We start from the raw sequence: 25,404 nt of genomic DNA on the forward strand, positions 1-25,404 counted from the left end.
ACTCCAGGAGTTGCTGCACCTCTCAGCAGGTGAGGGCTAGTGGTACTAGATAAGTTATAATGCATGAGTTAATAAAAAACAGGATTACAAATATCATATAAAAAATAATGCCTTGTGTAAGAATCGCCTATGATGTGTTTGTGTGTGTACATATGTGTGCTTTTCCCCATACCTTGGGTGTTTATGTTGTGTAAATTATTCTTACTATTCAAGTGAACCAATTTAGGATATTTTAGTTATCCCTGTGTTCTTTCTACAATAGAGTAAGTCGGTTTTCCAGACTTACAACATTGTGTTAAGCCCAGCTGGGAGCCCATGTTGCCACTTATTGCTCAGTAACTGGACACGTGTCTTAACCTTTCTTTGTGTTTAACTTTTCTCATTTACAAAATGAGCGTAGTAATGAGTACCTTATAGAATTGCTTGTAAAGATTAAGTCTGTATGTCTGTAGTGCCTGGGATATAGTAAGAGCTCTCTAAGTATCAGCTGTCATTTTTATTATCTTCCTTGGAGGTCCTCTTAATGATGGCAGAATTAGAGTGGTCTTACCTACTTTCTCCTTCTCCCTCCCTCCCTCCCTCACTGTCCCTTCCTTCTCCTCCACTCTCCTTTCCTTACATTCAATAAAGATTAATTTAGGCACTTTTATTCCAGTAACCAAAAGAATGAAGGGGTACCTCTTGACTTTGAGGGACTAATATACTGAGAGACGTGACATGCAGGCCTGATTCTGTCTTGTTGGGTTTAAATTCTGATTCAGCCGCCTTGAGGTGTGTGATCTGTGGCAACTTAATGGCTTTGAACTTTACCTTCCTCAGTTGGAGATAATAGTAAAATATTCCCTGGACAGTCCTGAAAGTTATATCTTGAACACTGAGAATCCTTATACTAGAGAATCCAATACTTAAGCATTTCTGTGAATATGTTAGTAATAATAATAATAATTGAGTGATTTTTAAGTTCTAAGTATACTTCGCATGTAATTGTTAATTCTTGTAAATACCCTATGAGGTAGTGACTGTTATTGTTTTCATTTTTCTAGATCAAGGCACAGAGAGGTTAAGTAGCTTACTTGTGGTCACACAGCTAGTTAGAGGTGGAGCTAGGTAGTCTGTTTGGCTCAAGAACTTGCATATGTAACAGTAAACAATACTCTACTGATGAGGAGGTGTGAAAGTAAAAGATTCTTTGAGAAGGAAACTCTGACCTTTGCTCTCAATCATCAGCTAAGTGACTGACTTCTACACATTATCTCCTTCCTCACCTATATGGTCCGATTTGTCCTTCTGCAACATCATGAGGAGCTATATATGTTCTGCATCTTTGATGCCCTTCATGAGCGACCGAAATTGAAATTTTACGTCTGTGTTTTGCTGGGCATGTGCTGTCCCTTCCTCCTAAGGTTGTTATGAGACTGTTTGCCATGTGGGTAACTGGTCAATAAATGCTTCTTATGTCTGAGATGGGAGTGTGTGTGTGTGTGTGTGTGTGTGTGTGTGTGTGTGTGTGTGTGTGTGTCTTGTAGTAGTTTTTAAAAATATTTGTGAGATCCAGAGGAAATTGAGGAATCCTCAATTATTAAAAGATACATATATGCTTATTCTTTTCTTGTTCATTAATTTCAGTTTGAAAAGGAATTTTAGGAGTCAAAAGACCTCTTCCCTTCATGGAAAGATAATAACATCTATGGCTTGAATTAATTTAAATAAGAAATCACATTTTGAAATATAATTTAGCATGTCCTATGGTAAACAGTAAAAGAGAACTGGTATAGTGATGGTCCAGAGGCTTAAAATAAAATAAAAAGGCATTTTAACGTGGCAGTTACATTCTGTTAGAATCCTACTCTCCAAATGTATTTAATGTGCTTGAAATCTTAGTAATATACCATGCTTAGGGCAACAAGCAGAAAACCAAACTTGAGCGTTCCAGTTAAAGGAAGTACAGAGAAAATGATGATCCATTGCCATGTGTAGTTTCAGTTTCCACCTTAATTTTATTGAGCTGGAAAGAGTGGTAACAGTAAGGAAATCAGCTTATTAGAGTTATAAACCTAGAGTTTCTCTAAGAAGAATATAAGAATTCATCAAACAAGACCATTGAAGCATCTGTGAAAACCCGGGCTTTTAGGTACATAGAATGATGATAATATCTGTAAGTGCTGTTTTGAAAATCAGGTTAGAAATATATAGAAATTACCTTTCTCATAGTTACTGAATCTGAAATGTTGAAGTAATGGTACACATTTTCTTAAAATATATATATACTAGGAGAAAAACACATAAAACAGCAGATGTTGAGGTAAAAAACCCAGTTTTTTGATTGAGAAAAGTTATGAAAAAGTTTGAAGCATATTGTATCAGTTAGTTTTTGTTAGACTGTCCTATAGTAAAAAAAAAAAAAAGAAACTCAAAAATCTCAGTGCGATATGGTAAGTTTAAACCTGGCATTGTAGCAGCAGAGGGAAAAGATCAGGAATCCCATGATGATGACTCTTAAGCCTTTGCTTAGAAGTGGCGTATGTCACTTCCACTCACATTTCATTGCCTATAGAAGTCACATGGCCAGCCTGAAAGTTAATGAGGTGGGCATTTGTGACATGAAAACAATACAGTCTGCGGAAGCTGTACTCAGATTAGACATTAGCCGTCCTGATTGTGAAGTAACTGAAGTCTGCATCTGCCTTATATTTTAGAGTAAAGGCCACCACAGGATTACTGTACTAGCAGTTGCATGAATAGCTATCTTGAAATAGCCCAATACACACTAAAGTATTTATGGATAAAAAGACATGATATTTGCATATGGTTCAGGAAAAATAGATGTGTGTAGATACCTATGTTTATGTGTATATGTGCTTGGGGGAAGGGTGGAAGGGCATGCATGATTGCAAGTGTGAATGGAGCAGACGATTAACCATTGGTTGATCTTGGCAAAAACTGTAGAGGAGTTCTTTGTACCACTCCTGCAACCTTTCTGTGAGTATGAAATTTAGTCATAATAAAAACTTACTCCCCACGCCCCCCCCAAAAAAAAAGCCTATCCCAAAGAAAAACTACTACCTTTCTCCTTTATATCCACAATCCCTGGGCCCCCTCCCGCCTGCCTAGAAGAAGTTTTGGGGGAAAATAGGATGTATGTTATATGGCCACGGATTTAGGAATGGATAAAGGAATGAAGGTGTGAAGAATGTTTAAGGAGCTGGATTGAATTCAGATCCCATCACTTTCAGTGACCTTAGCCAAAGTACTTCATCTTTCTGCACCTCAGTTTCTTCCCCTGTGGATAATAGTACCTGCCCTGTTAGGTTCTGCCTTGTAGGATTAACACACATAAAGCACCTACAACAGTGCCTAGGACACAGGTCATATTCATTTCATGTCAGCTACTCTCATGGTAATCGTTATTGTTGTATTTACTGGGTCCTAGCTTCCCAGGCAGTGCCATGTTTCTTAAAAGTTAACACCTCTATCCTGAATAGATACCATTTCTTTCTAGCATATACATAATACTCTTTAATTCAAGTTTTTTTTCCCCCCTTTAAGTGTGCCTAATTACCGCATAGTGCGAGTTAGTGTGATCAGACATCTTATTTTCCTAACATCTAGCTTAAGTGAGAGGATGGGGACTGTTTTTAGAGAAAGGTTAATGAATTGGGTCAGTGAGCGCTTTGAGGACTCCTGCCCTCCAAACTGGTATGACGTGGTGGAGGTAGAAGATGGATATTTGGAACATGGAATGGATCTTAGGGGGTTAAGGTAAGGTGGTGCGACTGGTGTACCAGGAAGTATGCGAAGTTTTCAAAGACAGATACCGCCTTCTTTAAAATTTTCCCTAAGTCCTGACCTGGCACTTGAAAAGGTGACACTTTTTCTTAGCTTCAGAATGCCAGTTCATTTGCTGTGTTTCAGAAGTTTGGTGATAATGAAAAGATCCATGTTCTACATTATTTATTCAGAAGCAACAGTAACTTTACTGTATTTAAAAAATTGTGTCTTTTACTTAACTCTTATTGATCTGGGGGTTAACACAGTTTTCATTTTGCTTGGTTGACATAACAAAGTGTTATGTCCCTGGTCACAAGTCTAAACTATGTCTTTCTCTGTAGTGCGGCTGTGCTCTGATCGGATCGGCCTCATCAAGGAGTGTATTTGCCAGTCCCCGATGTGCTACAAGCAATCTACCAAGCTGCTGGGCCTGGCTGAGCTGCTGAGGGTAGCAGGTACGTTTTGGATGCTGAACTGCAGAGTACGGATCTGTGTTATTCTCGACATCACCTAGACGAACACTGGAATATGTGCTTATAGGTGTCAGAGGAGCTGCTTTTGGGCAAGGATTTGTCTTTTCTAGAAAGGTTGGCATGTTATAAAACGGTGCACCTATACTGAGCTGCTTGGACCTTCTGTTACTTAAATGAGGGCAGGCTTATTTGGGGTGCCACTAAGTGGTTTCGAGGTCAGAAACACAAGTCAGGGTCACCATTTATAACCAGAAAACTGAACATAGGACCAGCCGGCCCTACCAGTTCACCTTCAGTGTTGAAATTTGGTGTGATCTTTTTGGTCCTGAGTAATTTCTTAGAAAAATTTGTGCCTTTACTATTTGGTCAGGTTTTCACATGTGTTATTTCATTTTCTATTAAGTGGTGTTGATGATGTATTCTTCCTATTTTACGAGGGAAATTGAAGATCAGAGAAGTTAAGTATCTAGCTCAACAGGGTTAAATAGCAGGCCATGGCTTTCAAGGAAAGTCTTTCTGACTCTGCACTTCACGTTTTGCACTATTCTGCTTACCAATCTTTTAATACTTCTCTTTTGTATTTTTGGCTTATCCAACGTGCATCCAACCTGATGGACATCGTCAAGTGGGTCCTCGTCTTCTTAAACAGATTTTAAATGTGCAGCTTACATTTTTCAAATGGATCCAGCACAGTTTTGTGACAGTTACCTTCCCGTTTCAACTAAAAGAATAAACACGAACCCCCTGCTGACTTGAAACACTAGTTATCTGTGCTACACGTCTGTCTGTTTGCTAAGTGGTCTTCCTTTGGGACACCATCCATCTCCCAGCCCATGTGATCCCGGGAGACTTGCCAATCAAGATGCTTTGCCACAGTTGTCGGCCACAGTATTCTGTCCACCAGCCAGTTCAGGGATGACCGTGTGACTCAAACAGAACCAATCAAAATCTTTCCTGATGCTTGATATATAAACACAGGAAGACAGAGGCTCTTTCTTCCTTTCCAAATGAAAGTCATAAGGATACAACCTTGGGGATGTTGGCAGTCATTTATCTGATCAGTTTTCTGAAAATAAATCCATTTGAAGGAGAGAAAGAAAATACCCCAATGATACACTACATGCCTCTGGATCTAATCCTGCCTAAAGAGACTTCTAACCCCAGAACTGTTTTACTTAAATTGAGATAAATTCCATTTTTAGCTTAAAAAAAAGTAAAGGGGATTTTTGTTTATTTTGAGCTTTAAAAAATATATATTTAGTATATTTAGTGGACACACTTATTAATGTTTAAAAATTTTTATGTATAGAGCTCTTCTTCTTAAGGCCTATAGTTTTAGTAAATTTTATTGTGTCAGTTGTCCTTTTCTAGCCTGTCCAAAAGCATAACACTAGCATCTCCACCTTTGGACTTGCAGCAGCCTTGGAAAGGTGCCGACACCGTGACTGGGGCCAGGCATCCTTCGTGAGGCATCGCACATGGCTGCGGAGAAATCGGGTGTGGAGTCAGGAGACCGGTCCACTCCTGACCGTCCCGTTCATTTGCTAAATGACTCAAGCTTCAGTTTCTGCATCTGGAAAATAGGAATGACACCCCCGTTGCTTCACCTGCCAGAGTATAAGAGACCCACATGAGTTAATGCATATAAAAGCACTTTGTAAATTTTGAAGCACTCTGATCATCAGGGAAGAATTTCATAAGGATCCAGTTCATAGAAACTAATGAAGGAGTCAGGGATGCCGTCTGCATTTTCCATGTGCCTGCCTACTAGGATTAATTTCCATTTTTGTCTTTGTGACGTTGACATAGAAACGGGAAGATCAGTGATCTTGGCCAACCTGCATTTATAATGGTATGAACATTCTTCTTCAGTCCTGCAGAGCACACTTATGTGGCCCACATGGTGTTCAGACCTCTTTTCTTCATTGCAGCTGTTTTAGTTCTCGTATTTGGAACCATCTCAACTTGGCCACTTCTGTTTCACAAACTTTAATGTGGAATCTGTATTATAACTTCAGTGCAGTATCATTAAAAAATAAGACTTGTATCTACATTTCATTCAACATAGTGTTTTTATTGTGAGCCCCCTGAGTGCACATAATAGCTAATACGAACCTGTGACTGCTGTGTGCCAGTCCCCTTCTGTGCCCTTTTAACGTACTGCCTCTTTTGCTGTGCACAACAGCCTCTTATTAGCCACATTTTACAGATGGGGAAATAGAGGCCTCAGAGAGCTGAAGTAATATCACTTTGTCAGTACTTTGGATACAGGGTTCTGTTACACACGGGCTGCCCTCTGGGGATTTAGAATCTCAGAGGTGTGCGGAAGCAGTGAATTATGCTGCATCGTGGGGTGTGATGGTAGCACATGGCTTCTGTAAACAAATGCTATAGAACTTGAAGAAAGGCAATTCTAATATTTTGCTGGGGGTGGAGCGGTATCAAGAAAGGGGTCACAGGCAGGTGACATGTATCTGAAGCTTATAGAATGTTATGGTTATTTATTGCTGCTTTACAAAGCACCCCCAAACTTAGTAGCTTAAAATAACAAGAGTCACGTCTTTTTCTCTCTCCCAGTTCTGGTGGTTGACTGGGCAGTTCAGGGTCTTTTATGAAATTGCAGTCAGATACAGCAGCTAGGGATGGGCTCATCTCAAAGCCTGCTTTATTCACATGTCTGGCATCTAGGCTGAGATTTTTTAAAAAGCTGGGGAATGGAGTAGCTAGGGCTTTCTCTTCTCTGTGTGGTTTCTCCTTGTAGTCTTTCCTTATGGTGTTCTCAGACTACCCAGATTTCTTATGTGGCTGAGGGATCCCAGAGTCAGCATCCCAACAGAAACCAGCAAAACTTCATGTCATTTTTCTGTAATTTAGCTTTGGAATTTGGGTAGCTTCATTTCCATTGTGTCTCATTCACAGAAGCAGTCACACAGGCCCTCCCAAGTTCAAGGGAAATAGTTAAGTTGACAGGGCCTGGGCCGTCTGCTCCTGAGCTGGCTTCCATGGCTGTTGGAAAAGGCCTCCATTGCTCCCTGGCTGGTGGTGCAAGGCCTCAGCTCCTTGCCCCGTGGAGCTCTCCACAGGGCTTCCTGAGTGTCCTTTTAACATGGCAATTCCTGGGCTTCTCCTAGAGCAGTTGATCTACGAGAGAGCAGGGCGGATTCCGTAATGCTTTTTATGACCAATCTTGGAAGTCACGCTGTTGTTTACAGCATGTTCTGTTTGTTAGAAGTAAATCACTAGTCAGCCCCCACCCAAGGGGAGAAGCATTAAGCTCCATCTTTAGAAGAGTATCAAAGAATCTGTGGACAAAATTTAAATTGTATTTCATATACTCAAGGCTTTGTCAGACCACCATTAGTATTTTCTTCAGACTAAACATCTGGATCATTTTCTTTAATAGATTTCTAGTCTGGCTATACTCCTGGCTGTTCTCCCTGAGAATTTTGTTTTGTTTGTAGGATTTTTCTAGACATCATTCTTTTCAAGCCTATTTTTGCTTATGTTTTTCCTTTTAACCTGCTCAGATTGCCTGATATACAAATGAACTTTATCACAATGAAACTATAAAATTTAAGTCCATTTTACTTTGTGCTTAAGTTTTTTCCCCTTTTATTTGTCATTTATGAATTATAATTAGAACATTCAAAGGGTAAAATTTTTAAATGAATAGGAAAAATATTTAAATTCCCTATTGGGAGGAAAACTTTTCCTCTACGCACTTAGATTGGAATGGCTGGTCTGGGGGGGAATGCATACATACATATATGTGTATTATCAGGGTATAGTTGATTTGCAATGTTGTGGTAGTTTCACATGTGCAGCAAAGTGATTGAGTTATACATATACATATGTTCATTCTTTTTCAGATTCTTTTCTCATATAGGCTGTCACAGAATATTGAGTAGAGTTCCTTGTGCTATACAGTAGGTCCTTGTTGGTTATCTATCTCATATATAGTAGTGTGTTTGTGTTTATCCCAGGCTTCTGATTTATCCCTCCCGTACCATGTTTCCCCTTTGGTAGCCATAAGTTTGTTTTCAATATCTGTAAGTCTGTTTCTGTTTTGTAAATAAGTTCTTTTGTTTCCTTTTTTTAAAAATTAGATTCCACGTATGAGTGATATCATATGATATTTGTTTTTCTGTGTCTGACTTCACTAAGTATGATAATCTCTAGGTCCATCCATGTTGCTGCAAATGGCATTATTTCATTCTTTATTATGGCTGAGTAATATTCCATTGTATATGTGTACCACATCTTCTTTATCCATTCCTCTGTTGATGGACATTTAGGTTGCTTCCATGTCCTGGCTATTGTAAATAGTGCTGCAGTGAACAACGGGGTGCATGTATCCTTTCAGATTATGGTTTTCTCTGGATATATGCCCAGCAGTGGGATTGCTGGGTCACATGGTAGTTCTGTTTTTAGTTTTTTAAGGAACCTCCATACTGTTCTCCATAGTGGTTGTACCAATTGACTTTCGGTCTGAGGCTGATATTAATCATTGATCACTTAGGAGACCGAGAGAGAATTCCATGATTAATAAATAGATTGGAAGGTCTAAGGGGCCATGATCTTTTCTCCTATAATCTTATAAAAATCAGTCTAATCTCTGTTTTTTTTATTTTTTTTTATTTTTTTTATTTTTTTTTTGAAAGATAGTGTTAAGGAGCTCCTCTATCAATTGATACTGCCCAAATCAGTAAGTCATTTGCATGTGTTTACAGGTGAAGACCCAGAAGAAAGGCGTGGACAGGTTCTAATCCTTCTAGTAGAGCAAGCACTTCGTTTCCATGACTACAAAGCTGCCAGTGTGCATTGTCAGGAGCTGATGGCCACAGGTGAAGTAGATAACTAAACACTTTGCTCATGTCCTCTTTATGTGGTGAATAATGGAAGAGGTCTGTTTTGAAATTAGTTGCCTAATCAGTAAGCCAGTCACATTGTGTTCGTAAGCCTTGAGAAATGTTTTGTGAGTGCTGATAAGTATGTATTCCATGTGCTTGTATGTTAATATACATACTTTAATGGGCTCAAGGGTTATATTTTATCTGAGATATGGTTGCTTTCCATTCCAGATTAAGAACAGGCTCATAATTTTAATAACAATTTTAAAATATTTTAATGCCTTTTTATGTATTTGTCATATAAAAGAAAATTTAAAAAATTTCAAGTATCTATAATTTGTGACTAAATTGTCAGTATTTCTATTCTTTAATTTTTTTAAGAGACAGCATAATGCTTTTCAAATTAATGTTGAGTAATTGGGAAGTAGTTCGCAACCCTAAAACTTTCCATATTGAAATTATAACTCAAGTCTCTGGAGGATAAGCAGGTTATATTGTGGAATAATTTCTCTATTAAAGAATACATTCCCCAGAGGGGTAGGAAGTGACGTTGTCTTATTACAGGCTCTGTGCTAAATGATCTGCTTTTTGTAGCTGTGTCTGACTGTGTGAAAACTCAAGCACATCCGTTTACCCATGTCTGTGCATCCCTAGTGAGTGGTTATCAATGCACTGCTTCACTTCATAGTAACTCCTGGAGCTGTGCACTGACGATAGGTATACTTTCTGTATGTATACTGTTAAAGGAAAAAATATTCTGACACTTCTTACAAATGGTAAGGAAGACTTTATTCACGAATTTTGCAGTGGGGGAGAGAGAACAGGCTCAACTCCAAATACAGAAAAGGCAGCTGGGAATTTACCACTGAGGAGCAGGTTGAGGGGTCAACAATGGGTGAAAAATGACAGCGAAGAGACATCAAGAGTAGGGGGATTGGTACTAAACCGACTTAACAGGATTCTTACTGATGGCAGGCCGGGGTGATCAGATACCAAGGGTGAGAGATTCCCTCTGAACTAACTTGGCAGGATTCTTGATAAAACTGGGTTATACGGGTTCAGCAAGGACTGGGCCAACGTATAGGCCTCCTTGAGAAGAGGGCTCAGAGAAGCCTGAATAAAGTTTTGTCAGGGAGAGAGTCTGGCAACACATCTATGAAAATGTTGAAAACTCTGGGAAAAAGCTCAACGCTTTATAACCTCAGCGTTAGAAAAGTAGTTTCCCGAAAGAACTGTGTTCTGTAATATTAACCTAGTGATTTTGCAACATTAGGTTCAGAATAATTATGGTATTCTGGATAATCATTGTTGTCTTAATTTATTACTGCTTACTTGGAGAGCTTTGTAATAATTTTATTCCTATAAGGATGGTACCTGTAATTTTGACTAATTTTGACTCTGTATATTTAGAAAGAAGGCCTGCTTTCTAACTGGAATGCCTTCAAAAAAGAATAAAAGTGCATTTTAAGAATTCACAGTATAAGCTTGCATAGGATAAAACTCTGCTGGTGTCAGGGGCTGACTGTATTTTTGGCACTGTCCTTGGATCTCTATCTTTATAAAGTGAATGATTCCGTGTAGCTCTCTATAATAATTTCTCTTTATCTAGGCTTTGCAGTGTATAAATACAGCTTTTAAATACAGGTTGTTTTTAAATAAAGATTGTTCAGTTCTTCTAACAACCTAATGAAGGAGGAATTATTATTATTATTGTTTTTTAGTGGTGAAGGATGTGTGACACTTGGAACTTTCTCAAGCTCACACAAGTACTTGAACCATACCCTCAAGTCTTTCTGAATTCAGATACCCGGTCTTTTACTCAACATCAAAGCTCAGTAGATTATTTGTAGCCTTGTCAGGGAATCTAAAATTTAACATAGTTTATCAGAAGAATTTGTCTGGAGCAGCACTGAACTTTCTAGACAATGAACTCACCTAATCTTTCTTTTCTAGTTTCAGATCCTTATGTGCTTCTGCTTATATAATAATATGCATCACTAATGACTGACTTTGCTTTGGTAACATAAGACCTAAGCAGAAAGCCGTTTCTCATGTTAGATTAAAGATTTGTTCTTGTAGTGAAAATCAGTTTGTTTTTTCTTGCCCTTTTTCCAGGTTATTCTAAAAGTTGGGATGTTTGTAGCCAGTTAGGACAATCAGAAGGTTACCAGGACTTGGCCACTCGTCAAGAGCTCGTGGCTTTTGCTTTGACACATTGCCCTGCTAGCAGCATTGAAGTTCTTTTGGCCGCCAGCAGCTCTCTGAAGACAGAAGTAAGTGTTCCCAATAAAGTCAGTGCTCCCGAACTGTATGAAGTGTATTTTGTTGAGTCTGTGGGTTTGGGATTTGTGCTCTTTCTTTTTCAGCAATATGAAAATTTTAATTTATGGAAAAAAATAGTCTGTCACTTATATGAAAAGGGACTCGAAGATATTAGGATATAAATTAGTGTTGTTGGCTTTATTACAGTAAAGAAGAAAGGGTACAGGTATGAGAAAAAAAGAAAGTATATTAGGAAATAAATTATTGAATATAATGGGGTGAGTTAGTGCTGTCAAGAATAAAACATGTAAGAAGTGGTCCTGTGCAATATACTTGAAACCATGTGAGTTAAAACCAGTGATGGTACCATCCCCTTAGAAGTCCTTTGGAAATGGCAGGATATGGGCTTTGGCTAGAGAGAAGCTGAATTTCCTAAAATTCACAGGCTAAATCTGTGTCAGGGAGGATGGTGCTCTGGTATGGAAATACGGTACTGTTAAATATGTGAAGAGGGCTTCCCTGGTGGCGCAGTGGTTGAGAGTCCGCCTGCCGATGCGGGGGACGCGGTTTCGTGCCCCGGTCCGGGAAGATCCCACATGCCGCGGAGCGGCTGGGCCCGTGAGCCATGGCCGCTGAGCCTGCGCGTCCGGAGCCTGTGTTCCGCAACGAGAGAGGCCACAGCAGTGAGAGGCCCGCGTACCGCAAAAAAAAAAAAAAAAAAAAAAAAAAAAAATATATATATATATATATATATATATGTGAAGAGATTCTGGAAATCACATTTTCATCTCATGGTCACTTATTACATTGTATATCAGGTTTTTCACACTTGATTCTGATCCTGAAACTGTGGTTGCATCCTTGTGAAGGTGTTCATGAAGTCCCACAGTAAGCCTGTTACCACAAAGTAGTCATTAGGAAATAGTGTTTTTGGTTTTTTTTTTTCCTCAAAAGAGTACTTTTTAAATTTAAAGCCTACATTGTAAAATGAGGCAAATTTAAAAACAGTTGTTCTTTTTTCAGATTCTTTATCAAAGAGTGAATTTCCAAATCCATCCAGAAGGAGGAGAGACTATCAGTGTGTCACCATTGATGAGTAAAGTGCTACAAGAGGTGAGTCAGGGTGAGAGGGGGCAGTGTGAAAGGTGGTTGTGAGAGGAATGAAACAGTCACCCTACTGTGTGTGTGTGTGTGTGTGTGTGTGTGTGTGTGTGTGTGTGTGAAGACTGTTCTTTTAAACTTTTTTTGTGTGTGAAATATAACATATAGAAAAATACACAAAACAAAGATGTCCAAGTATCATAAAGTATCATAAAGAAAACATCCATGAAACCATCACACAGATGAAGAAATAGCTCATGACAGGCCTTCCACAGGTCCCCTTCACGCCCTTCTAATCTCTCTCCTTCCAGAGATCCTGACTCATCCCAATAACTAGATCCATGTGTGTTTTGTTCTTGTTTTAAAACAACTTTAAAACCTATCACACCCCTCCCAGTATGATAGTTTAATTTTACCTGTTTTTGTACTTTATGGAAATAGTTACACTCAATATTATGTCTGTGAGATCCGTCCATGCTATTATATGTGTTGTAGTTGACTCATTGTTACTGCTGTATAGAAATTTATTGCTATATGCATATATTCCAGTTTATCCTTTCTAATGTTGACTGACATTGGTTTGTTTTCCATTTTGGTTACTAAAAATAATGCTGCGTCATCATTCTGTACGTGTTTCTAGTGCACACGTGCAGACCTTTCTCTCTGGCATGGACCTACCTAGCGCTGGAAGTCTGCGTTATTAGATAAATGTGTACGTTCAACCTCAGTCGATAATCCCAAATAAGTCTCTAAAGGGGTTTCACCGTTGCACTCCCAACGGCAGTGTCTGGGTTGCCGTTTGCTCCAGTCCAGCACTTGGCACGGGTGGTTTTCTCAGTTTTGCCTGTTCTCTTTCTTAAGTGTTCAGTGATGGCTTTTTGTGATTTGATCTGCATTTTCCTGATTACTAATGAGATGGGCTTATCTCAGGAGAGGTCCTCTTTAGTGAGGTTCCTATTCAGTTCTCTTGTCCATTTTAATTGAATTTTAATCCCTTTTCCCTTTCCTCATTGAAATTCTTATGAATAAAACTTGTCTGGACCCATTAAGCAAGTATGAGCCTCAGGAGAGTTCACCCTGGGAGAGGAAGGAGGAAGCATGTACTCACTGAGACCTCCCTCTTGTGGGTCAGCCTTTGCTCTATGGAATTTAACTTTTTATGACTATTTGTAGCAACATAGGATTGGCACTTTTTTAGGTCAAAGACAGTAGCTATTTCTAATATTCTAACTAGATAAATTTAGAGGTGATAATCCTCTTTATAGATTGGTTCCCACAGGATTCCTTTAAATGGTAAGCTTCACTTTCAAAGTGTAGAATGTCATTCATTTTTCTAGTAACTATTTTGGAAGACATCTGTTGCGATAAGTGAGCTACACTTAATCTCCTTTTTTTTGTCTTTGTGTTTTTTGTTTGTTTGCCTTATATTTCCATACATTGATTTTATTTTTAATTTTTAAATTTTTTTGAGATATAGTTGATGTACAATATTATGTAATATAAGGCAAAAAATAGTGATTCACAATTTTTAAAGGTTATACTCTATTTATAGTTATTATTAAATATTGGCTATACTCCCAGTGCTATACAATATATCTTTGTAGCTTATTTATTTTATACCTAATAGTTAGTACCTCTTAATCCATTACCTCTATATTCCCCTCCCTCTGCTCTCTCCTCACTCGTAACCACTAGTTTTTTCTCTATACCTGTGAGTCTGTTTCCTTTTTGTTATATTTATTAGTTTGTTGTATTTTTCAGATTCCACATATAAGTGATACCATGCAGTATTTGTCCTTCTCTGACTTATTTCATTTAGCATAATGCCCTCCAAGTCCATCCATGTTGTTGCAAATGGCAGAATTCCATTCCTTTTTATGACTGAGTAGTATCCATTGTGTGTGTGTGTGTGTGTATGTGTACACACCACATCTTCTTTATAAAGTGGCTGTATTCATCTTGCTGAACTCATCTGTAGTTGTATACTGTGTAGTTACTTTTAGGACTCTGGTACAAAGCTTCAATTGTGGAATTTATTAATAGAGTTAAGGAGTAGTTAGCTTTGCCTACAGTGGAATATGTACAATTACTTCATTTCCATAATTCTTTCTTTTATACTAAAATTCAGTTTGACAAACATTTATTGAATACACATGTGTATCCCCAGTTCAGTGCTAAGTGATCTCAGGATGTCAAAGAAGTTTGTAATGTGATTTTTGGCCCTTAAGGGTTTTTCTCCTATTCCTCCTGTAGTGATGACTCCAGGAGAGCACTGACCAATAGAATTTTCTACAGTGAGGGAAATATTCTGTATCTCCACCGTCCAGTGTGGTAGCCACTAGTCACATGTAGCTATTGAGTACATGGAATAAAGGTCGTGCAACTAAGGAATCAAATTTTAAATTTTGTTTGATTTTATTTATGTTAATTTTACTAGCCACACAGGCTACTGGGTACCAGATTGGACATCACAGTTCTAGAAGGTGAGATATTCAGAGGAGGATTGTGTTCTGCAGTCAACACTGCAGATGCTTTTTTTGGTTACTGTTGTTACACTGTCTTTGAAGGGAAGTCATAGCATTTTCCAGGGACCTGGAATGGTATAGGTGTATTTTGTCCTTTGGCGTGTTTTGACTTGTTGTATTGATTAGTTTCTGTTCGGTTTTCTCTTATTGGATATGAAAGCACGTTAAATTCTATGGTGTTTTCTCCATGAGATTCAAAACAGTTCTTATATTGGGGAGTTGGCAAATTTTACTATTTTTCAAGGTCCAATGGAAGACCTGCTTTTCATGAGATCTTTATCCCCATTTTTGTACCTTTTGAACCCCTGATCCTTCCCCACTTATTCAGCCGTATCACCCACTGTCTCCACAGCCTCCTCTCTCTTCGTGCCTTCCAAACACGTGCTGTGTTCCAGTCACGCTGAAGTTACCCCATTCTCTGAGTAGGCTCTCTCGCAGCTTTGGTGTTATCTAGGGCTCTTTGCCTGTCCTGCCCTTCTTGTCTTGTGCTCTTGTCATCTTCCTGCCCTCCTGATCCCATCTAAGCTGTCGTTTTCTTAATCAAGCTTTCCTTGAGTCCCCATTGTTCCCTCTCCCGTATCCCCCAAGCATCTTGCATCATCGTATCAGCACGTGTGTGGTACGGTTTGGTCTGTGCGGCAACTGGAAGCATGTCATTTACCTTTGTGCTCTCTCCATGGACTGCTTGTCACAGAGTGACTGCCTCGTAAATGTTTAGTAAAGCTAATTTGGAAACTCCCACTGCAAAAAGATTAGTGTGTGGTAAAAATAAATTAGAAAGTAGATTTTAGCCTAAAAATATAGGGGATTTCCAGTTTAACTCATACGTGTGTGCTCTGGTTGCTATTGAGGTCCTGTTGTATTTCGGCCACTGTAAGGGGCAGTATCATTTCTCTGTTTAGTAGAGAATTGCACCATTTTTTGCTGAGTTCAGCTCCATAAGCTTATTCTGAATCCCCATCCTTCTTTATAGAATCCATGAAAAGCCTTTTGTGGCTTTTGGGTTTCCTATTTTCTGCTTCTCTGATGAATTAGAAAGTGTCAGCCCGGCCCGTTGGTAGCCTCTTTGGAATAGAGCCTGCTGTGTCACCAAAAGTGGGCACATACTGCTCCATTAAGATTTCTTCAGTAAATGTAGGAGACCTCCAGCAGTCCTCCACAGGGTCCATTTAGCGAGGAAAAGGAATTCTTCCAAAATGATTGTCTGTTTTGGTCTTTTTTTTTTTTTTTTTTTTCAGCTCCTTAAAAGCTTTCCGGTCTTCCTTTTTCCTCTTCCAACAAGCTGTAATAGATCTAGGTCTCATGAAGCGCTAATCCAAGCCCTCAGTGAACACATGATGGCTTTGATTCATGAAGCACATTTCAGAATATTATAGCTACTATTATTAGACTGAACTGCAGTGCTTAGCCGTAAGATGCCGTGTGTTACACATTAACAGTAGATGTAATAACCACATTAAATTATAACTCATAAATGAGAGCTGACTGTATATGTAATCTGCTTAATGCCCAAGACTTTCATTACTCAGTTGTGAAAATAATGATTTTTACTTAAGTATTCAAGCAAAGAAAAGATGTTAAGTGCTGTTCTGTTGCATTTGCATTAGTACAAGTGGAGCATACAAGTTCTAAGGTATTGGCTGTTGTCCCGGTGAACAAGATATTTGCTTTTAAATAGAACAAAGTACATAATTTGTGAATAACTACCAAATCAAAGATTTCTAGTTTCTTATTAATGTTGGTCATTATGTTTTTTTTAGGTGTAACAGTATTCCACCACTTAGAGTGTATTAACATTTTGTTTAGTTAATATTAGTTATATCACGTAGCCAATAGTGTTTTCCCCAGATAAATCTAATTAGAGTTGGAAATGGTTAATATACAAGGTTCCCATTAAAAAATCATTTTCACTGTGGGAATTCTTGTTATGAACATCTTAAGTGGCTACAGATTTATACAAGTGGACTAATTAATGTTTAGAATTGAGGCATGGGCTAAGCATACAGCTATTTTGAATTTATAAATGGATTCTTTAGAAATACTGAAATAAAAACAAGCAAATGACAGTTGTATTTCAGTACCACGGACAACCCTTTCTTTTCCCCTTCAGCAGTTGATGGACGTTTAAGTTGTTTGCACTCTTTAGCTATCATGAATAATGCTGCTGTGAACACCGGTATACAAGTCTTTGTATGGAAATATGTTTTGATTTCTCATGTAGGTATCTGGGAGTGGAACTGAAGGATTGTATGGTGTATATGTGTTAAATATTGGAAGAAATTGCCAAATTGTTTTCCAAAGTGGCTGCACCAGGAAGTATTAAGGTTCCAGTTTCTTCGTATCCTTGCTAACATTCTCGACTGGCTTTTTGCTTAAAGCAACTCTTGTAGGTGTGTGTGGTATCTCATTATCATTTTGGTATGTGTTTCCAAATAACTAATGATAATGAGCATATTTTCATGTGCTTATTGGCCATTTCTATATCTTCTTTGGTGAAATGGCTATAAATATATTCCCCATTTTTTAACTGTGTTATTTGTCATCTCCTTACTAAGTCGTAAGAGTTTTTGCTGTTGTTTTTAAACTCTTGGATACAAGCTGTTGGACGTGTGATTTGAAAATATTTTTCTCTCAGTGTGTGGTTTGACTTTTTACTTTAACGGTGACTTCTGACTTTCTTAACGGTGACTTTTGAAGTGCAAAAGCTTTTAATATTGCTGAAGTCCAGTTTATTAACATTTTCTTTTATTGCTTGTGCTTTTGGTGTTGTATCTAAGAAATCTGTGCCTAACTTAAGGTTGTGAAGATTTACTCCTGTGCTTTTTTCCTAAGAGTTTTATAGTTTTAGCTTTTATATTTATTGATAAATAAGTAATAATGAACCATTTTTTGTATGAGGTCAAAGTATAGGCTTGAGGAATATCCAACATACAGAAAGATGAGTTAGAACTTTACCTCATATCATAAACAAAAATGGACTTGATCGCATCATATTTGTTTTTTCTTTTATGTGACATCTTGTTCTTTCTTAAAGGATTTTCAATCTTATATTGCAAAAGGTACACATTAATATTATGAAGTTTAAAATGATTTCATCTGAAGTGGATTTTTGTTAAAATTATTGCCTTAGTAATTTTCATTTTTCCAGATGTTTTGAAATTTTGGTTTGCAAGCTTGTTTTGAGCCCTACCATTCAGTTTAATTTTTTTTGGCCATGCAGCGCGGCATGTGAGATCTTAGTTCCCTCACCAGAGATTGAACCCGTGTCCCCCTGCAGTGGAATCAATGAGTCTTAACCACTGGACCGCCAGGGAAGTCCTCATTCAGTTTAATCTTTATTTCCCTAGACCCTCCTTAAGGATTCTGTGGTTTCCTCTTATCTAATCCCTTGGTGCTTCAGTCCAGAACCACATCCTAGAGTAGCTTTTCACTTGGGACTCCCTCCCGCTGTACTAGTGAGGATGTGAGAAATACAGACGTGGAGCCAGTGATGGTTTTGCCCAGTTCTTTTGGGCTCTGATTCAAGTTCTCTGCCTCCATCGGCCCACAGCTTCATGAAATAAACATAAATGCATAACCCCAGGCAGTGAGCCAGGATGAAGTTCTCCGTCTTACAGGGAATCCTTTTAATTCCCAGTTCTTCTCTGAGGAGGAGGGCCTGGCGGCCATTGCCAGCATCTGAATTTTGAGGCCCCAAGTGTTGAACTCTATAAAGTTGAGTGTCTTTTGCCTCTTCTTTCTATTATTCTCAGTATTTTGGAGCATGGTGAACATATTTCAGCATAATTCATGACTCCATCTTGACTGGAATGTGTAATGTTTTCTTTAATTACAAATATAGTACAGGCTTCTATTTTAACAATCCGCTTATAGGGATTGTTAGGAATTCAGATAATATAGGAGTTCAGATAATCAGTATAATCTGGCATACTTTATTTCTTGAAAGTAGAAAAAAAAAGATATGTGAAACACTTATGAAAAAATACTGACATTTGTTAATTTTTGATAAGATGTACATGTATATTTGTGGTAACTTTGGTCTTTCTGATTTTTTTGAAATATAAAAATAAACAATAATACATTGATATGTAAGCTCTCTTTCTTCTCTCTCAGTTCTTTCTCTCTCCCCGTTCTATGTATCCCACTGCTCAGAGGTAAACATTTTAAAGTTTATATATATCTTTCCAGACTCTTTCTGAGCATAGACAGATTTTCTATATAGCTCTCCTCTGTCTCCTGGAGGACTATTATTTTATTTTTTAAACTAAAATGGATTTGTACTGCATATATTATTTTGAAGCTTGCTTTTTTTCATATAATGATATGTGTCACGGACATCTGCCCTCGTCATTGCATATAGACCATTTATGTCATGGTGTAACAGTGGTCACTGGATATGTATGTACCATGATTTATTTATCTTTTCCTTTGCTTTTCAACTTTTGGATTGTGCCCAGTTTTCCTTTATTTTGGACTGAACTGCACTGAGCATTTTATGTACACATCTTGGCATATTCATGCTAGTATTGCCCTGGGATAAAATGGGAGAAATGGGCTCCTGAGAGAGACAGTTTCCTGTTTCTTGTGGTCTGTCCTCCATAACTTTGTGTAAGTGCTGATTAAAAAATTGGGCATGGAAAAAGAAAATAAAAATATACTCCATATACCTCTGTTTTTCCTAACTACAGTTCTCTTCATCTGGATCCAAGAATGCTAGAAGATTCAAAAAGGATTCAGTCCCTAAAGCCCCTGAAATAGTGTGTCAAATTTGTTGTGTTAGTATATGTCTGTTTGTGGCTTTGTGTGTTCATGTATGTACACATGCATGTGCATTCAGTTTTCTGGGGAAAGCAGTTATAGCTTTCATTAGAAATGTATAGGGGGCTATGACTCCCAAAGATGAGAACGTCTAAATTGTAGCCTGGCCTGTTAATTAGCAGATGAACTGAAGCAGAGTCAGACTTTAGAGTGATTTACAACACGGGGTATTTTTCTACTGCTTCTTCTCATAAATAGTTCCAGAAGTAGTATCACCAGTAATAAGGGTTGCATTCTTAATATTTCGAATTCAGGGTGAAATTTGCTGTAAGTAAATGTTAGGTGCAGGGAAGTACTTTGGATTATTTGCAGATATGTTGGAGTAGAGAGGGTAGGGGCTGAGCTGAGTCTGAACTCTATTTGGGATCCTTACCTAGGTTATGGGTACCACCAGCTCAGTTCTCAGTTGGCAAACAGGTTTCCCAGAAATGAACCCTCAAATTACCAGATACCAGAGAGAGCAGCTCCTAAATAGATTACTATAGTAATTGATCAACGAGAATTGTTTCTGTAAGCCACGCTCGATGTATGGAACTGTCCTTGTTCTTGTGAACCTGTTTGGTTATGTTGTCTATTGTAGGACTTGAAAAATATTATTAGTGCTTAGGAGGTTAACCTTTGAGCTGTGTAACACTTGACATTAATGAGATTTCATGTTAAATTTTATGCTGGGAGTTGTTGACTTGGTTTGGGGGATTGATCTGTTTCTGCTGTTATACACTGTAAATTAATTAGCAGTGTGCAACTATGAATATAAAAACTGCCAGTAGGAATCATTTCAGGAGTAGATTTTGCCTAACCTCTTTTTGCTTTCCCTGTTACATGGAGTTGAAAGAAAACTGCTTTCCTCATTAATGCCTCTGGTTACACTATAATCTTGGTAGACTGGCCCCAAATTAAATGCTTCTTCTGCAGTCTAAATGAGCCTTTTATTTTACTTTCTCTTTTATAATTCTTATAAGGGAGGAATCTCTCACAGAAAATCCTTTTATCATGTACATTTCTGTGCATTGGAATTTCATTTATCTTCTGAAACAAACTTTTCGGTTTCCATGTTTGAAACTTTCTGTCTTGAGTTAGCCAGTCCATATGAACAGAGTAAATTTTAGGTTTATTTTATGAAATGGAGTAATTGTTTTATAGCCTGCTGTGTCACCAAAAGTGGTCATGGGAAACAGAGGTTTAAAAAAATTTTTTTAATTGAGATACACTCGACATACATTATTGTGTAAGCTTAAGGTGTGTAATACATTGATTTGATATATTAATATTGCAGTATAGTTGCCATTGTAGCATTAGCTGACACCTCTGTTGCATCACATAACTATCATTTCTTCTAGTGCTGGGACACAATTCTTTTTCATGTTAAAAAATTAGAAAATCTTTTGAGAAAACTTAACCAACAGCAAAGTAGGTAAACTGTAAGTATTGGTTAATACAGCTTAAATACATTAGCAGTAAGAATAAAATTCAGATGCTTTTCTAGAAATTATTAAGGATCCTAACATGATGTAGTCATTTGCTTTTGCTGCTATAATATATTACTATAATTTAGCAGCTGTAAAACAATGCACATTGATTCCTTATCATTTCCGTAGGACAGAAAGCGGGCAGGCTTGGGTGGGTTTCTGCTTAGAGTCTCAGCCAAAATCAAGGTGCCGGCAGGGCCGTGTTGTTTTCTGGAGGCTCTAGAGGAGAATTTGTTTCCATGCTCATTCATGTTGTTGACAGAATTTCATTCCTTGTGTTTGTAAGACTGAGGTCCTCATTGCCTTGCTGTCTGTTACCTGAAGTTTCTTCTCAGCTTCTAGATGCTTCTTGCATTCTTTAGCTTATGGCCCCCTCGCTCCATCTTCAACGCCAGCAATGACGGGTTGAATCCCCTCATGCTTCACATCTCTCCTGCCTCTTCCCCCCATGGCATCTCTGTGACCCTAGCTGGGAAAGGTTCTCTGCCTTAAAGGCTCACGTGATTAGGTTAGTTCCACTCAGATAATTCAAGATTATCTCTTCACCTCAAGGTCTGTGTTCTTAATCATATCTGCAGAGGCCCTTTGCCATGTAATGTAATATACTTGCAGGTTCCAGGGATTAGGATATAGACATTTTTGGGGGGCCATAATTCTACCAACCAGATATAGCAACTGTCAGGTTGGTCTAAAATGGTGAATTTGTCCTAAGTGTTTGTGTGATGATGTCTTGGTAATTATTGAGTGATTACATGATTTATCATTTTTTATTACTTAAATAACATATTAATGAATGATGTGATATAAACCTAAATAGCCAAATTAAACTATTCTTCTATTATTGACAAGAAAGCTATTTAAATTGCAAGACTAGACCTTAATTTTTCTTTCCTTTAACTGGGATACGACAGAAAAAATAAGTAGGAATAGACAGATACTAAACCAAAAACTTGGCTTTTGTAGAACAAATTTATCTTTCTTTGATCAAAAGCAGATGTAGTTGCTGTCATTTCTGTTTAAACAGATGTTAATGTGTTGGCATTTTTCTCCACATGGAATCTCTTGGGTTAGTAAATGGAGAGTTCGAATTCTAGCTGATTGCTTCAAGATTGGCAGGAGGTTCCACATTATAAACCTTTTAAATACTAATAATGATCCACTTGTTTACGTGATAGACAAAATACCTTTCCACATTTAAGGGTGGATCATCTGAATCTTCTAAGTTTGTCTGGGTCACGGTAGCATTGTTCAAATGAATATTTCTTAATTAATCTAAATAATAAATACTTTAACATGTCTTGTCAAAGAAACAAGCATGAGTATCTCATTGGAGGATATTATGTTGGTAAAAAAATGATGAACCCATTCTTTGCCTTATAAATATTTCTTTGACTAATGCACTAAGATGTATTTTCCTTCACTGAACTTTCTTTTGTAAATGATTCGAGGAGGTACAATGTGCTAATCGTGCTTTGTTTCACATTTTTTTGTTACTGGCAAAGATGGATTTGTAGATCTATGTGTCTTCATGTCTGATAATTTTAAGTAGTCACATTATCACTCTCTGCTCTGTTCTTGTGACTTCCCACGTTTTTGCTCTTGCCGTTTTCTTTTTTTTTTAACATAGGATGAAGTAAGTGTCCCAGGCAGCAACTCAGCTGACCTGTTCCATTGGACCACTGCTACCACCATGAAAGTCCTTTCCAACACCACGACCACCACCAGGGCTGTGCTGCAGGCCGTCAGCGATGGGCAGTGGTGGAAGAAGTCATTGACTTACCTTCGACCCCTTCAAGTAAGCAATGCATCTTGATTTTTTAATTCAATTGGTGTGGTTTATATCAGTTCATTAGCATGCTCTTCAGTTGGTTTCACTGTTGTTACAGCTTTATCTTCTTTGGATTATTAAAATAATCTCTTAAGAAATCTAGGCCTCGCATCAGATAGGGAATGAGTAATTGATTTTATGGAATGTAATATACTACCATACAATATTTGCAAAAGACAGCAATACGGATTTAAGTACGGCTTGGTTTATGTGTCAGAATTGAAGTTTACTGGGATGAAAAGGAAAATGATGTTTATCAAGGCTCTCTCTCTTTTGCTATTTTTCTATAGGCCAGTAGTGGAAGAGAAGTGCTAGGAGCCAGCCTGGGGGCTGTCTTAGTTCTCTCGAGCTGCTGTAACAAAAATATCGTAGACTGGGTGGTTTAAGCAGCAGACAGTTATTTCTCACAGTTCTGGAAACTGGGGAGTCCAAGATCAAGGCGCTGGCAGATTTAGTATTTGATGCAGGCCTGCTTCCTGGTTCATAGACCGCCATCTATTTGCTGTGTCCTCACACGGCAAAAGGGGTGAGGGACTTCTCTGGAGTCTCTTTTATAAGGGCATTAATCTCATTCCCAAGGGTTCTGCCATCGGGACCGAATCGCCTACCAAAGGCCCCACCTCTTAATACTATTACACTGGGGTTAGGATTTCAACATATGAATTTGGGGCGGGGGGCACAAACATTCAGTCTTTAGTAGGGCCTTCAGGTAAAGAGAATGGTTTAACCGATTCTTTCACGTATTCTGCAAGTAGAGGTCAAGACAAGCAGTAGAACAATTGAGTTTGTTTTCTGTGACATCTTAACCCACTGTGTCCCTGCTGTCTTCTCTGCATTCTCACACTGCCATCCATCCTTTAATCTCTCACTGGAAAACTAAGAGGAAAAAGAAACGTGCCTTTTTATAAATGCACCCTGAACATTTGAGTATCTTATTTATTAATTAATTCTGCAAATACAGGCATTTTCCATGTGTCAGATAATGTGCTCATCACTGGGAAAAGAGTGGGGAAATCCTTCAGTCTAATTCCCTTCCCTTGTGTAACCTGTATCCCAGTGGAGGAGACAAAGAAACCAACCGATAGCAATATTTGTATAATAATGAAATGGCAGGTGGTAATAAGTACTATGAAGATAACATTAAGCAAGGTAAGGGAATAGTGAGTGATACCCGGGGGAGTGAAGTTCTGATTAGGGAAGTTAGTTTCTCAGAAGAGGAATCACTCTGAGCAGAAAGCTGATTGAGCCAAGTAGGGCAAGTACGTTTTGCAGGAATGTGCTTGACATCTTTGCAGACAGAAAGGAGGCCAAAGTAAGGGGGAGCAGAGTGATGAGTGGGGAGAATGGTAGGAGATGAGATCAGAGAGGTGGTGAAGAGGCCCACCATGCAAAGCCTTCCATAGACTGCGATAAGGACTACACGTTTTATTCTCAGCAGCATGGAGAGCTGTTGGAAAATTCAGACAATGCTGTTGTGTGATCCAACTTTACTTTTCATAAGTCTATTTAACTTCTGTGTAGAGAGCCATCAGTAGTGAGTCAGGAGTGAAGCAAAAAGATGGATCTCTCTTCCAGGACTCCAGGTGAGAGATGTTGGTGGTTTGGATTAGGGTAGCCATGAAGGAAGTGGGAAGTGTTTGGTTGAGGGATGTATTTTGTGGACCTGATGATGGTCTGAATGTGGGATATGCAGGAAAGAGAACTAAGGATGATCGCCCAGAAGAAACCACTTACTGACATGCAGTGGGCTTGACTTTGGGTTAAGTCTGTGCATCTTTCTTCGTTTCATGTATCACACTGGATTATGGTTAGGGTTACTTTTCTGTCTCACCTGTTGGGGAGTTTTGAGGGTCTATGTCTCAGATGAGGTGTTGGATACTGTGCCTAATGTATAGTTTCTAGTAAGTGTCAGTTGTAACTTCTAACATCATTTGCAGCAGGACCTTGGTTGTTTCCGGAGGCTATGCTTGGCCTAAAGTAAGTGCTTAATAAACTTTGGAGGAATGGGTGAATATCTTCTACTTGGCTTTCCAATAAGGGGCTCTTTACAATCTATTTGAGGAGAGCAAAACATAAAGACAGTTAACCATGGTAGGGATACTATAATACTGCTAATGAGGAATACTGATGACCAGTCTTATGAAGGCATCTGTGTGGGTTGTAGTTGTGGACGAGGTGGGAGTGATGCAGGGGGCCCAGTCGTACCTTGTCTCCATCTGGTGCGGTTTCAGCAGGTGCGGTCTGAGGTGGGCCTGGAAGGAGAGGTGGGCAGTCAGCATGGACCATTACCCTCATAATGGAAGAAAGGTA

General features: G+C 38.4%; 1 protein-coding gene across 3 annotated transcripts in view; it reads left to right on the forward strand.

Annotated features, from left to right (window-relative positions):
* Positions 1–25,404, forward strand: part of NBAS (NBAS subunit of NRZ tethering complex) — a 340,369-nt gene that overhangs the window by 170,142 nt on the left and 144,823 nt on the right. For all 3 annotated transcript variants that reach the window (XM_079940671.1, XM_079940670.1, XM_079940672.1), the window contains 5 exons: positions 4,110–4,223; positions 8,972–9,085; positions 11,207–11,364; positions 12,377–12,466; positions 22,894–23,061. In XM_079940671.1, coding sequence (XP_079796797.1) covers positions 4,110–4,223; positions 8,972–9,085; positions 11,207–11,364; positions 12,377–12,466; positions 22,894–23,061 — 644 coding nt within the window. The remainder of the gene's footprint in view (positions 1–4,109; positions 4,224–8,971; positions 9,086–11,206; positions 11,365–12,376; positions 12,467–22,893; positions 23,062–25,404) is intronic.

This window comes from Stenella coeruleoalba (assembly GCF_951394435.1).
Source record: "Stenella coeruleoalba genome assembly, chromosome: 13".
Taxonomy (NCBI): Eukaryota; Metazoa; Chordata; class Mammalia; order Artiodactyla; family Delphinidae; genus Stenella; species Stenella coeruleoalba.